General features: G+C 55.4%; 1 protein-coding gene across 2 annotated transcripts in view; it reads left to right on the top strand.

The window, feature by feature from the left end:
- SETD1B (SET domain containing 1B, histone lysine methyltransferase) overlaps positions 1-15,149 on the top strand; it is a 23,326-nt gene extending 8,177 nt beyond the window's left edge. For both annotated transcript variants that reach the window (XM_055405539.2, XM_055405540.2), the window contains exons 7-17: positions 1,864-2,691; positions 3,152-3,413; positions 3,501-3,829; positions 3,916-4,021; positions 4,719-5,201; positions 6,439-7,701; positions 8,541-8,707; positions 10,145-10,276; positions 10,364-10,483; positions 10,568-10,705; positions 12,514-15,149. In XM_055405539.2, the coding sequence (XP_055261514.2) occupies positions 1,864-2,691; positions 3,152-3,413; positions 3,501-3,829; positions 3,916-4,021; positions 4,719-5,201; positions 6,439-7,701; positions 8,541-8,707; positions 10,145-10,276; positions 10,364-10,483; positions 10,568-10,705; positions 12,514-12,687 (4,002 nt within the window). In that variant the 3' untranslated portion in view covers positions 12,688-15,149. The remainder of the gene's footprint in view (positions 1-1,863; positions 2,692-3,151; positions 3,414-3,500; positions 3,830-3,915; positions 4,022-4,718; positions 5,202-6,438; positions 7,702-8,540; positions 8,708-10,144; positions 10,277-10,363; positions 10,484-10,567; positions 10,706-12,513) is intronic.

Below are 15,149 nucleotides of genomic sequence, written 5' to 3'. Positions count from 1 at the left end.
GCCTGCCTCGCTGGGCGCTGTCCAGGACTGATCTGGCGCTGTCCCTGAGTATCAGGCTGCTAGCCCGCCAGTGCCTCCCTCTCAGCACGTATGTGGGACCCTGAGAGGCAGTGAGAGTGTGTGTGTCTGTAGGGGGGACAGAGTAACAGCCCGAGCTTCCTTCCGCTGCCTGCCGGAGATTTAGTTTTTCTCTTCTCCCCGCCCCTCCATATCCCTTTGAACCCTCCCTCACCTGTAGGTCTGACCTTTGACCTTCTAGCCTGCACAGACCCCCACCTCCTCAACCTTCAGATTCACTCCCTGTCTCTGGCAACCTACAAAGGCTCTGTCTCCCCAGATGGCACCGGAGCCACCTTTTCGCCTCTGGTCCTGACACAGGAGCCTAGGGGCAGTCCATTCCTCCTCTCCCAACCCCAGTTCTGCCTTCTTGCTCCACCTCTACCCTGTGGACACCATGCCCTGCTCCCGTTCCAGGCCTGTGCACCCAGCTCCCCAAAGTCCCAGGTCTGAATGTAAAGAGGACCTCGCTATTCACAGCCGAGTCACACTTGGCTCCCCCATTGACCTGGTGCCATTGTCCTGGATTCCCACGGCAGCTCCGACCCCTCACTCAGCAGGCACCCTGGGCTCCAATCTCAGCTCTGTTTCTGACCAGAACCTCTTGGGCCAGTGATTTATGTGTGTCTCTCTGAGGGTGTTTTCTCACCTGTCAAGAGATTGGAATAGAGCCCTTCCTCATGAGATTATGGTAAAAATAAGAAACAGACATTGTGTGCTCACAACCCTCAACCCCACTGCAGCCTGTACAAAAACTATGTGAAAGGAATAACTAAGGAAAACATACAGACTTATCTCCTTTTCATGCGCCCTGACTCCTGCTAAAGCTTCTCCCTCCCTTGCTTCTGTCACCTCTGCCAGGCCCTCTCCCACAGTGAAGACTGCCGGCCAACTGGGAATAAAGGCTGGTGAGCCACTTCCTGGTTGGAATCCAGGCTCCCTCTCAGTGGCTGTGTAGCCTTGGGCAAGTTACTTAAGCTCTCAGTGTTCCAATTTTCTCATCAGTAAAACTGGTGATAAACACCTACGTTGCAGGTTTTGTGAGGGTTAGCTGAATGAATATACATAGAGTGCTTAGAAAGGTGCCTGCCAATAGGAAGAAGGGCTGTGTGCTGTGATAAGTTGCTTCAGTCATGTCTGACTTTTTACAGCCCCATGAACTGTAGCCCACCAGACTCCTCTGTCCATGGGATTCTCCCAGCAAGAATATTGGAGCAGGTTGCCATTTCCTCCTCCAGCAGGGAAGGGCTGTAGAAATGTTATTATCTATTAGTATTATCTTTTCTGAATACAAACTGAAACAATCTTTCAAATTGAAACAGAATCTTTTTTCCTTCTTCATGCCTCACTGCCCCCTTCTCTACTTTCTTTTTCTTCACAAGGGACTATATATTTCACATTCATCATAGCCTTTGCCTTATCCCTCTAGAAGTTCAGCTCCAAGAGAGCAAGTTTGTCTGTCTTGTTCATCACCGTGTCCTCAGCACCTGGGACAATACCTGGTATACTTCAGGTGCTGAGCAAATGTTTGTTGAATGAATGAATGAAGCTGCATGATAACCCCATGAGGCAAGTACTATGATGCCCAACATGCAGATGGGAAGACTGAGACTTAAAGAGGTTAAATGACTTGCTCAAGGCCACACGGCTGAGATGGGAAGGGACCAGGATCAGGACCGCGGAAGCCACGTTGCTCACTAGTCTTGCAGAAGGCTGCTTCTCTGACCTTCTGGTGTTGGGAAGGGGAATCTGGGAGCCTGGCTTCCCAGGCTCCCCCTCACTTCTCTCCCCTTGCTTTCCCTGCAGGGGCAGCAGTCCTCAGGGGAGGACATGGAGATCTCAGACGATGAGATGCCCTCAGCCCCCATCACCAGCGCTGACTGCCCCAAGCCCATGGTGGTGACCCCAGGGGCCGGGGCTGTGGCAGCTCCCTCCGTGCTGGCCCCAACCTTGCCACTGCCCCCGCCCCCTGGCTTCCCACCACTGCCCCCACCCCCGCCCCCACCCCCACCCCAGCCCGGCTTCCCCATGCCCCCACCTCTGCCACCACCACCGCCCCCGCCACCCCCGGCCCATCCAGCTGTGACAGTGCCCCCACCACCCCTGCCAGCCCCGCCGCCTGGTGTCCCACCCCCGCCCATTCTGCCGCCACTGCCACCCTTCCCACCAGGGCTGTTTCCTGTGATGCAGGTGGACATGAGCCACGTGCTGGGGGGCCAGTGGGGCAGCATGCCCATGTCCTTCCAGATGCAAACGCAGATGCTGAGCCGTCTGATGACGGGCCAAGGCGCTTGCCCCTACCCCCCCTTCATGGCTGCTGCGGCTGCAGCCGCCTCTGCCGGACTGCAGTTTGTCAACCTGCCGCCCTACCGGGGCCCCTTCTCCCTTGGCAACACGGGCCCAGGCCGCGGGCAGCCCTGGCCACCCCTGCCCAAGTTTGACCCATCAGTGCCGCCGCCAGGCTATATGCCACGCCAGGAGGACCCGCACAAGGCCACCGTGGATGGCGTCCTGCTGGTGGTGCTCAAAGAGCTCAAGGCCATCATGAAGCGGGACCTGAACCGCAAGATGGTAGAGGTGGTGGCCTTCAGGGCCTTCGATGAGTGGTGGGACAAGAAGGAACGGATGGCTAAGGTGAGTGGGCAGCACATCCCCTCGGTGGGGGGCGGGCAGGTCAGAGGCAGAGACCTGGTCAGGCAGCCTCTTTGTCCCCAGGCATCTTAGCAGAAACACCACCACCCACACCCCCCAAACAGAATAGTGTGTGTTATTTTGTGAAACCACCGTGTCGATGACACAAGTGTGCACTTACTATGTGTTTCTCTTGGATTCCAATCTCCAAAACTCCAGAGCCCCTGCCATGTGTGGGCAGCCATAGTAACAGCTTTTCAGGTGAGGAAGCTGAGGGTCAGGGAAGCAGAGTGTGGTGCTGGGGGCATCCTGAGTGGTGACATGAAATGCAGTGGGTTCCAGGAAAGGAAGTGCCCAGTTCGGGCATGGCTGTCACTGTGGAAAGGATGGCAGGCTACTCGGCGGACAGGGTCGGTGGCCGTACTCTAACCACACTGACCTTCCCCTCCGCTCTCGCACCCAGGCCTCGCTGACCCCAGTGAAGTCGGGTGAGCACAAAGATGAGGACAGGCCGAAGCCCAAGGACCGCATTGCCTCCTGCCTGCTGGAGTCCTGGGGCAAGGGCGAGGGCCTGAGCTACGAGGGGCTGGGCCTGGGCATCGGGCTGCGTGGGGCCATCCGCCTGCCCTCCTTCAAGGTCAAGAGGAAGGAACCACCGGACACAGCCTCATCTGGTGACCAGAAGCGATTGCGACCCTCCACCTCTGTGGATGAGGAGGACGAAGGTGGGGCCTTGCCGGGTGCTGGGACTTCCTTCCTCCCTGAGCGCCCCCACCTGGCTCTGACCGCCCTCCCACCCTCCCTCCCCGCAGAGTCTGAGCGCGAGCGGGACCGGGACATGGCCGATGCCCCCTGTGAGCTCGCCAAGCGGGACCCCAAGGGTGTGGGTGTGCGGCGGCGGCCAGCCCGGCCTCTGGAGCTGGACAGCGGCGGGGAGGAGGACGAGAAGGAGTCGCTGTCCGTGTCGTCATCCTCGTCAGCATCCTCATCCTCGGGCTCCTCGACCACCTCACCCTCTTCCTCGGCTTCCGACAAGGAGGAGCGAGAAAGCACGGAGGAGGAAGGGGAGGGGGAGGAAGAGGGGGAGGAGGGCCCCAGGAGCCAGATCTCCTCCTCCTCAACCTCATCCATGTCAGATAAGGTATTGTTCGGGCTTGGGGAGGCCTGGGGAGCTGAGCCAGGCAAGGGAGCCCTTTGGCTCACCTGTCCAGCCTCCCTCTCCCCTAGGATGATGATGATGAAGACAGCGACGACCGGGATGAGTCTGAGAATGATGACGAGGACACAGCCCTGTCAGAGGCGAGTGAGAAGGAAGAAGGGGACTCAGATGGAGGTGAGTGTGGCTTCTGGCCCAGCCCAGGGTCCCTCTGCAGAAAGCAGAGCCTGCACAACAGTCAGCAATACTGAAGGGGTAGGATTTCTTGACTCTGAAGTGTGAAGTCATTAAAACACAAACACAGCCTGCCATGTAATTCCTGTTTTATGAAATGTCCAGGATAGGTCAGTCCACAGAGATAGAGGATGAGATGGTTGGATGGCATTACCGACTCAATGGACATGAGTCTGAGCAAACTCCAGGAGACGGTGAAGGACGGGGAAGCCTGGTGTGCTGCAGTCCATGGGGTCGCAAAGGGCAGACACGACTGAGCGACTGAACGACAGTAGAGACAGAGACGGCTAGACTAGCGGTTGCTGAGGTCAAGTGGTGGGGACAGAGGGGTGAGACCTGGAAGGAACGGGCTGCTGCTTGAGCTTGTGAAAAGATAGAAATGTCAGCTGTCCACAATGTGAGTGTGCCAAATACCACTGTGTCATCTACCCTAAGATGGTTAGCTTTATGTTATGTGGATTTCACCTCCATTTAAAAAAAACCGATGATGGTGAATTAATACACACACACACACACACCCCCCTCCACCTACCCGAGGGCCACGTTCACCCCATTGCCTCCTGTTTTGAGCCCTTTGGTGACACCTCTGGCTGGGGCACAGCAGAGAATAACAGGGCCCCTGCCCATGTCTCCCGTGCAGAGGAGACGGTGAGCATCGCCACCTCCAAGCCTGGAGCTGAGTCCTCCAGTGAGAGTTCTGAGTCATCTGACTTCGCATCAAGCTCCGAATCCTCTTCATCGTCATCCTCAGAAGATGAAGAAGAGCTGGCAGCTGGGGAGGAGGAAGAAGAGGAAGAGGAAGGGGAGGCAGCTGCAGACGAGAGCACGGCTCCCACTGCTCCTGACGAGGACTTTGAGAATGAAGTGGTCACAGGAGCACCCACAACAGAGTCACGGGGCCCAGAAGGGGAGGTGGACATTGAGGCTGAGGAGGAGACCCCTAAGGAGCGGATCCCGGTGCTGGAAGAGCCCCCCTTGCCTGTGAGTGTCGAGGAGCTGGCTGGCTGCAGGGAGCCCCCCGAGGAACCAGGCCTGAACCAGGAAGGGGCCAGGTTGCTGTCTCCAGAACCCCCTGCAGCAGAGATGGAGGCCCGGCCCCTGCCATCCCCAGAGCCCACCCCAGGTAACACTTGCAGCCTATGGGAAGGCGGTGGGAATAGAAGCAAGAGGTCTTTAACCATCAGAATGAACCAGGGCTCCTTTGTGCCATCACTTAAACTTACCAAGTAATTTCCTTATCTGTAAAATGGGATCAGTGGATGGTGCTTCCCCCCCTGAGGTCATACGGGAGGATGGAGCAAGATGACTTGCCAGTGCGAAGCTGGGTACCTGTTAGACCCCAAAGGGAGGCCTGGTGCTGTCACCACTCCTCACTGTATTTCCCTGGGGTTTAGTCCTCGGACTGCTAGTCCCATGAGATGTTCCCAAAAGAGGAGGTGTGGATGTGTATGGTCTTTTAGTGATAGGCAGGCAGAGAAAACCTCTGGGCCCTGGGCACGTATCACCAGAAGGGTGCTTGGTGAGTTAAAAGGGGCTGTGGGCACTGCTCCCTCCACCATCTTGTTGGAGCTGCACAAAGCACATGAAAGGCTCTGGCAGTGCTGTCCAAGAGAACTGTGTACAGTGATCAGCATATTCTCTCTGCCCTCTCCAGCCCTATAGCCACTAGACACAGCGTCACTAAGAGCTTGAGAAAGGGGGAGAGTGCTGCTGTGGGACAGAATTTGTAATGTTGATTAATTTAACATAAACTGCTATAGCCACATGTGGTTAGTTTGTACCTCTAATAGTCCTTAAGGAGAGCAACCGGTTGTATTCTGTTTAAGTTTTTTATTTGGCTCTAGAACCACAGGTCTGGGCAAATGGTTAAATGTATTTATAAAACCCCTATTTTTATCTCCTTTATGGTTTTAGGAACTGATAACAGAGGACCCAAATGGGCAAAAATATCTGCCCTCTTGGAGCTTACACTCAGGGCAAGTGATAGATGATAGTTGATAATTTAGAAAACATATTAGGTGACAGTGGAGAGAGAAAACCTTAAAGGCTCTGACAAGTCGTGGAGAAAAGGGACTTGTTTAATTTTATTCAATAGCAGAGCTCATTTTCTTGATCCATGGTATGTTCCCTGCTCACCGGAACACCATTCTAAAGACAGTGTCAAGGGCGCCAGCTGTGTCTCCTGCATCTTTGATTTACTCCCACCAACATTTCTCAAATCCTGCTGTGTATCTAGGAATCCAGAGGGTACAAGTGCATACCCAGAGAGGTGTCCAGGGCACAGTAGGGCAGCATGAAGAGGGCACCGAGGGCCACTTGAGTCAATAACTAAGGTCTGCTTTCTGCCCACCGCTCTGCAGAGGACAACCTGGGAGCCGAGCCTGAGCCCCCGGCGCCACTCTCGTTACCGCTGCAGCCACCATTGCCACCGCCTCGACCGCCCCGGCCACCCAGCCCACCACCAGAGCCCAAGACCCCAGACCTCCCCCTCTCATCCATCCCTCTAGAGCCTCCCCCCCATGAGGACCAGCCCCCACGTACTCCGAGCCTCTGTGGCAGCCTGGGCAAGTCCCAGAGCGCAGAGGCGGTGCCAGCCACACCGAGCGGGGAGCCCTTGCCGACAGCGGGCAGCGGTGGCCTGGCCCTGAGCTCCCCGCAGCTGCCCGGCAGCCCCTTCTCCTACCCATCCCCATCCCCTAGCTTGAGCAGCGGGGGCCTCCCAAGGACACCTGGCCGGGACTTCAGCTTCACACCCACCTTCCCCGAGCCTGGGGGGCCCCTGCTTCTGCCCGTCTGCCCCCTTCCAGCTGGCCGGCGTGATGATCGGTCTGGCCCCCTGGCCTCCCCAGTGCTCCTGGAGACAGGCCTGCCGCTTCCTCTGCCCTTGCCCTTGCCCCTGCCCCTGGCATTGCCCGTACCCGTCCTGCGGGCCCAGTCGCGGGCCCCTACCCAGCTGCCACCTCTGCTGCCTGCCCCACTGGCCCCCTGCCCACCCCCCATCAAGAGGAAGCCGGGCCGGCCCCGGCGATCCCCGCCATCTGTGCTCACCTTGGATGGGCCTTTGGTCCGACCACCAGGAGGGGCCGCCCTGGGCAGGGACCTCCTGCTTCTGCCAGGCCAGCCACAGACCCCTGTCTTCCCCAGCACCCATGATCCCCGGACCGTGACCTTGGACTTCCGGAACGCAGGGATCCCAGCCCCCCCACCACCCTTGCCCCCCCAGCCCCCTCCACCCCCACCTCCACCACCTGTTGAGCCCACCAAGCTGCCCTTTAAGGAGTTAGAGAACCAGTGGCCTTCCGAGGCCATCCCTCCGGGTCCTCGTGGGCGTGATGAGATATCCGATGAGTTCATGAACCTGGCCAAGGTGCGGGGGTCCTGGCGCCGGCCACCGAAGAAGCGCCATGAGGACCTGGTGGTCTCAGCCTCGCCTGAGCTCTCGCCACCGCAGCCTCTCTTCCGGCCCCGCTCCGAGTTTGAGGAGATGACCATCCTCTATGACATCTGGAATGGCGGCATCGACGAGGAGGACATCCGCTTCCTGTGTGTTACCTACGAGCGGCTGCTGCAGCAGGACAACGGCATGGACTGGCTCAACGACACGCTCTGGGTCTACCATCCCTATATCCTGCCAGGGGGGGCGGGGGCCACACCTCCCGGGACGCAGGGGTCCGCCCCTACCTCTCTGGGCGGCATCTCCTACCGTGTGTCACTACCACTTGTGGATGGTGTCTGTGCTGGCACCACACCAGGCTCTGTATGGAGTCATCTCTGCCTCGTGTGCCAGAATTAAGGGGTCTTGGGGCCAAACGTGACAACGTGATTGTACAATATAACAGAAGTGGGGGCTGACAGAGGGCTTACTCTTCCTGGCTCCCCCTCATCAACTAATTTAATCTTCCTGACAGCCTAGGGAGGTGGGAGCTGTTGTTATTCCCATTTTACATATGAAGAAACTGAAATTCAGAGAGATTAAGTTACCTGCCCAAAGTCATGCAGCTATAAAGTAACTGAGTGGAGATTTGAACCCAGGCAAATCTGGCTGTAGAATCTGGGCTGTTAATCACAATGCCCTCATAGTCAGTTGTTAGCACAACCCAGTGAAGTTGGTGCTATCTTTATCCTTGCTGTATCAAACTAACATACTGAACATTTATTCTGTGTCAGGAACTCTACTAAGCATCTATAATCATTCCAGGGGGCATCATAATTATCCCGATTTGCATATAGGGAAACTGAGGCAGAAGGTGGATAAGAAACACACTCAGGACCATGCAGCTAGCTACCTGACAGAATTCTGACCACAGTGGAGTTGGCAGTGGGCAGCTTCAGGGAGGTGGCCTAAGTGTGAGTGGTAGAGCTGGGTGTCATCAGCATCCTGGAGATGGGTCTGAGGGTGAGGCCAGGCCTGGGAGGATGGGGCTCTCCAAGAATGTCCATGTGGCCCTTGACCCACACCCACCCACCAGCCTCTCTTCAGCTAAGAAGAAGAAACGGGACGACGGCATCCGGGAGCACATGACGGGCTGTGCCCGCAGCGAGGGCTTCTATACCATCGACAAGAAGGACAAGCTCAGATACCTCAACAGCAGTCGTGCCAGCACCGACGAGCCCCCCACGGACACCCAGGTAGGGCCATCAGGTGCCCGCCCACCCAGAAGTTTCCCAGGCTGGGCAGTAGGTAGGGGCCCTCCTGGAAGGGGTGCCAGGCAGCCAGAGCAGTTGTGGAACCAGAAGGGCTGGCTCATGGTGCCACTCCCCTGGGTGCTCAGGTGTGAGAGGTGAGGTGAGGTGAAGTGAGCGGTGGGCAGAGGAGAAACTGTGAACGGTCTTTGTTAGGGATGCGAACAGTGTTGAACTGAATCTCCAGAAGTTACCGTCATCTTTTTTTAAATTCAGCAAATAAATTGGGTAGGTTAGGCGTGGGGGGCTGTGTGGGGAAAAGTGGATGCCAGGATCATTAGAACATTAGAAAATATAATGGATGGGACTGGGGGCTGATGAGGCAGAATGGCATGACGCTGCTGGGTCCAGCCTGGGGCACTGGGTAACTGGATGCCAAGCACAGAGGTGAGAGGGAAAGTGGGGCTGTTGTGTTGGGACAGCTTCAGTTCTGGGGTTTGTGGATTATCCGGGTAGTGAGGTCTGGTAGACGGTTAGATGTATGGGTACAGTATAGAGCCTGGGAGGGGGACTTCCAGTCTGAGGATTTAAATTTAGGCATCATCAGGATGGAAGTGTTAGCCAAAGCCCACAGCAGGGATGAGCAGACCCAGGGAGAGCGCTTGGAGGGGAATGAAACTCCAGGTATTAATGGCGGGGACAGGACCAGGAAAGCCAAGAGAGGGAAGGGATGCAAGGGTGTTGGGAGCAGTTGTGATTTCAAATGAAAGCCACGGGTTATTAGGGTAGGTAAATGCTCACCATCTTCTTCACTTTTAAAAAACTATTTTATATTTGACTGTGCTGGGTCTTTGTTGCTCTGAAGGCTTTTCTGTAGTGGTGAGCAGGGTGAGCTCTCTAGTTGTATGCTCAGGCTTCTTATGGCGGTGGCAGCTCGTTGCAGAGCACAGGCTCTAGGGTGTGTGGGCTTCAGTAGTTGTGGCACATGAGCTCAGTAGTTGCGGGTCCTTGGCTCAGGTTCAGCAGCTGTGGCACAAGGGCCTAGCTGCTCCATGGCATGTGCGATTGAACTGTGTCCCCTGCATTGGCAGGGGAACTCTTTACCACTGAGCCACCAGGGAAGTCCTTGATCGCCATCCTCTGTCCAAGAAGCAGAGATGCTTCAGATCTCTAATTGAGAAGAGAAAAGATGACAGGAGTGAAGCGGATGCTGTTTCCATTACATTTAAGATTAGAGGAACTTGAGCACGTTCAGATTCTGACAGGAAGGACCCAGGTGGAGGAGAGGTGGCGATTAGGACAGGACAGGCATAGGTGCGCCCAGAGCAAGGAAGCTGGGGCCACAGAGCTTAGAGTAGGGTCGCCAAGGACAGCGTGGGGACACAGGTGCCCCAGGCAGCCGCGCTCCTCTCTGATCTGCCTCCCGCCGCCCCACCCTGGCAGGGCATGAGCATTCCCGCGCAGCCGCACGCCTCCACACGGGCAGGCTCGGAGCGGCGATCTGAGCAGCGGCGCCTGTTGTCCTCCTTCACTGGCAGTTGTGACAGCGACCTGCTCAAGTTCAACCAGCTCAAGGTGAGGCGGGGACCCCACATGGGGCGGCCAGGGTAGCCCTGGGACCGGAGGCCGTGACTCTCACCCCCATCTCTGTCCCTCCCCTAGTTCCGGAAGAAAAAGCTCAAATTCTGCAAGAGTCACATTCACGACTGGGGCCTGTTCGCCATGGAGCCCATCGCGGCCGACGAGATGGTCATCGAGTATGTGGGCCAGAACATCCGGCAGGTAAGCACTGCCGGGCAGGACAGGTGTGGGGGCGGGGCCGTGGCTAGCCCCGCCCCACCCAGACTGAGGCCTCTTCCTGGCCAGGTGATCGCGGACATGCGGGAGAAGCGTTACGAGGACGAGGGCATCGGTAGCAGCTACATGTTCCGGGTGGACCACGACACCATCATCGATGCCACCAAGTGCGGCAACTTCGCGCGTTTCATCAACCACAGCTGCAACGTGAGTGTGTGGCTCGGGGCCACGCCCCTGGGGGCGTGCCGGGAGGACCTGGAAGCGGCTGGCGCAGGAACCAGCATGGTCTCCTTTCCAAGCGTGGGGCCCACGACTGGGGGCTCAGGAGGGAGGAGGCAATGTGATGCCTTGTCTGAGGAGCCCTTCTCCTCTGACCTTCAGTTTTCCCATCTGTCAAATGGCCCTAATGAGACCAGAGCTGTTCGGGACACGGTCCATACAGTTGATAACTGCAGAGTTCCTTCTCCCTGCTGGGTTTTTATCTATAACTCTGGGGTTAGTGCTGGCCAGTAGAAGTTTCTACAGTGAAGGAAGTACTCTGCATCTTTGCTGTCCGCTCCCGTACACATGTGGTACTGAGCACTAGAAATGTGGCCAGTGTGGCTGAGAAACTGAGTCTTAAATTAACTTAAAGAGACACACAGGGCTAGTAACAACTGACATGACATGAGTCTGGGGTGTTGGGGTGGACGTTGATATCAAGGTTGGTCCTCTCATGGAGACAAGCACAGGGAGCTTCAGGTGGGAGGTAAGGTACTGCTGATTGTGGGTCAAGTTACTTAATGTCTTGCTACTTCAGTTTCCCAAGCTATAAAACTGGGATGATAACAGTCCCTTCTCGTAGGTTGTTGGGAGGACGAAGCGGGTTACTGAGCACAGGCTAGTGCAGACACAGTGGGCTCAGTACACGCCAGCTCACAGCATGGTGACTTGGTCATTCCCTGGGGCTGGTGGGGACTTCGCTGAGAGTCTCCTGTGAAAGCCTGAGGGATGAGAGGGAATTGCCTGGGTGCAAGAGTGAGTAAAGTGAAGCCTGGGGCAGGGAGGGAGGGAGAACACCTCTCCAAGGGGCAGAGAAAAGGAGGGTGGCTGGTGGCTGGGTCACTCAACCTTATAGGCAGAGCTGAGAACTTTCTCTAAAAGCTGAGGCAGGCTACTGACCGGGAGTGACAGGATTTGCTGTCCCTTTGGAAAGACTTCCCTGGCAGTTGGGGCAGGAGTGGAGTTATTCAGAACAGAGACAGGCAGCAGGGACTCACTGGAGTCCAGGCCCATGGTGGCAGAAGTGAGAGGCCCTGTAGATGGAAGCTGCTGAGTGTGGTAGGCCAGATCCAGTGCTGCTGGAGGGGAGGCGAGGCAGGGGAGGGATGCTTGGGGGACTGGGTGAGTGGAATGGCCACTCCCTCAGTTTGAGTTCACTGAGCCAAAGATGTCTCCTTGAGCTGCCAAAGGTGGATATCAAGCAGGTAGTTGGATCTGGGGGTCTGGAGCACAGGCCAACCTTTTTGTAAAGGGCCAGGTAGTAAACGTTTTTGGCTTTGTGACCCAGACCATCTCACAACTGCTAAACTATCATTGTAACAAAGGCAGCCACAGGCAGTGTGTAATAAATGAGGGCAACTGTGTGCCAATAAAACTTTATTTGCAAAAGTAGGCAACTGGGGCCTGGAGTTTGCTGATCCCTTCTCTAGAGCTGTGAAGTAGGGTCTGGGCTAGAAATATAAATTTGGGATCATCTATGGTATAAAAGAAAATTAAATATTTCCCTAGGAAATCGTTATTATTACAATCATCATTCTCATTTAACTTCAGAGGCTTGGGGTCCTTCTCTGCCCCATCCCCATGGGGGAGCTGAGGCTGAGAGCAGGTGACCAGTGCGCTCTGGGGTTGTGGGGCCAGGGCGTCAGGCCTTGAGCATGGGGTTCGGTAGAGTTTCAGGGAATGCAGTCCGCGAGGGCCTGGTTGGGGGCCCAGGTAGGTCAGCTCATCCTCCCCTACTCCCATCCCACCCACAGCCCAACTGCTACGCCAAGGTGATCACAGTGGAGTCACAGAAAAAGATCGTCATCTATTCCAAGCAGCACATCAACGTCAATGAGGAGATCACCTATGACTACAAGTTCCCCATCGAGGACGTCAAGATCCCCTGCCTCTGTGGCTCTGAGAACTGCCGGGGGACTCTCAACTAGGCTGGCACCTGGGGTTGTCAGCCACCCCGGCTCCCAAGCGTGGACCCCGGCTCTCTGGGGCCGGGTCCCACCTCCCGCCCCCATTTCAGGTGCTGTCCCTCTACCCAGTGGCTGTGCCAGGGCCTGGCGCCCCCAACACTACCCCCCAGGTCCCACCGCAGCTCCGGCCCCTCAGTGGGAAAGGGCTTCTCTGTCTCGGCCCGTGTCTCTGTCACTTTTTTCTTTTTAAATGCTCCTTTTGGGACTTTGGTTTAGCTCCCGTGTAAACGTCTTCCCCCAGCTTCTCCCCTTCACCCACCTCTTGCCCTCTGTACTTTCTCGTCCTGCCCTGCCCTGTCAGCCTCTTCCCATGAATGCTGCTATGTTGTTCCGTCTTCTCCTTTTCTTTTCTTCCCCTTCATAAGAAAAGACATTTTAACTGTTGAAATGTGAAAGCAGAATCAGAGAGTGGGGACCCCCGGCAGGGGCTGCAGAGGCCTCGGTTTGATTGTGCGTTGGCCCAGGCCCACGTTCTGGAACCCTCTAGGCCTGGGCACCAGGCCAGGTGCTGCAGAGGAGGGGGTCAGGCCAGGCGGCTTTGACCTCAGAACACTATGGAAGGCCCCCTCTCTGCTGGCGGACTCAGTGAGAAGAAGACCCCCCCTGGCTCCCATCCCCTCCTCAGTCTGTCCCTTCCCCAGCAGCCTGGGGTGCCTTCCCCGCCCCACACACACATGCCCTCCAGCAGACCCTGGTGGAGCCAAGCTGGCCCCAGGCAGGAGTTTCCCCTCCGGGGCTCTCCATGCCACCCCACACCCGCCAACCCCAAAATCTTGGGTTCAATGTTTACTTTCTCATTCGAATGCCAGCAATGAGGGAGCCTCCAGGAGGCCCCAGTGTGGGCAGGGGGCGCTGGAAGGGGGGTGTTTACTCTCTTCAGCCCTCACCTTCACCCAGGGAGAGAGATACACCTCCCAGGGAAGGCAGGTCCCCCAGTCCCGCCACTACGGGTGTCTGACCGAATGCGTGTGGCATTTTTTTTTTTAATTTGCTTAAAAGCTTCACCTGCTCGCCCCCAGCCCATAGAGCCTGACTCACCCTGCCAGCAAGCCCTCACCCCAGGAAGTCAAGAGCATATTTATTTTCGAAGTGAGAAGATGTATTTCTCCCAGAGAAAGGAAAATCTTGGAAAAGATTTAAAAACTCACAAGTCTGACAGGTTTTGTTGTTTTTTTTTTAACCCTTTACACCATCCTCTTCCAAGTTCCTTTCTATGGATTTTTTTTTTCTTGTGCGTGTATAAAATCAAAACGAAGGGAAAAAAAATAGGTTTTTGAAGTTCAGAACCGACTTCTGTACATAGGCTGCCATAAAGGACTTTTTCTCGGGAACATTGTTTCTTGTAGAAACATGTGGGAAGACTTTTTTGCTTATTTCTTTGTACTTCCAAAAAAAAACCACACACACACACACACACACACACACACGAAGCAAGTCCCCCGCACCCCAGAAAGCAAAGCAGGCGTGTAAATAATTTATGGAAAGTGACTGCTGTGACCAAGAGTCCTCCTCAGCAAGACGGGAGCGCTCCCGGCGGGGCCACGCCACCCTGCGGATGCAGGCCCGGGGCCTCTGGCATCTCAGCTTGTGTCAAGCTTGTTATCATGTAAATTCTGTACAAAGAATTGTTATTTTTCTCTCTCTCTTTTTTTTTTGTCGTTGGTGGTTTTGTTGTGTTTTTCTTTTTTTTTTTATTTCTTCACCCCAACCCCTCTCTGAGACTGTGCCCACTGTTTCAAGGTCGATGAAATCGGTGGCATGAAGGCACAGAGAGGGACCTGGGTACAGCGGCAACCTTCTCTTCCTTTTGTGGTTTTCTGCCTCATTGTGCAACTGAGGAAATATTTATTTTTCACATGAGGAAATGTGTAGTTTGTAGAGATGGCTGATTTAAGTTACTTCTGCAGTCCCCAAGGGGCTGGCTTCAGTCTATCCCCTCCTCCCATAAAAGAAGTGGAGGTGGGGGATGTGAGGAAACCAGGGTCCGGGGTCCTGCCTCACCCCTCACCCTGGTCTCACCTTGCCCAACCAGCTTTCCCTAAGGGCAAGTAAGGGCCTGGGCCCTCCCTGTCCGCAGGAACCCCTGTCGCACCCCTGAAATGGCTTGCAATAGCCAGAAATGTGTCAAGTCATTTTTCTTTCAATGCCTTCATTTTCACTGAACAAACTTGCTTTTCAAGAGTTGGGGGTTTCTGCTTTTTCTTTTTCTTGTCCCTCCCTCCCTCCCTCCTCCAGCCAAGAAGAGAATCCATAAGTTTTAGGGATGTTTGTGCATATAGACTCTCATCGTATGTAACTTGTTTTGAAGAGAAGTGTTTCCGTTGTGGGTGTGTCTTGCTGTAAATATTTGTTCATATTTTTGTGAATTCAATACTATGTACCATTGTATTATAGTAACTTTTATAAAGCAAACCATAAATATA

This window comes from Moschus berezovskii, chromosome 19 (assembly GCF_049115385.1).
Source record: "Moschus berezovskii isolate FMDL1 chromosome 19, NW_MosBer_1.0, whole genome shotgun sequence".
NCBI classification, from domain to species: domain Eukaryota; kingdom Metazoa; phylum Chordata; class Mammalia; order Artiodactyla; family Moschidae; genus Moschus; species Moschus berezovskii.
The sequence above is the reverse complement of the archived record's forward strand: the minus strand, read 5'-3'. Positions and strand labels throughout refer to the sequence as shown.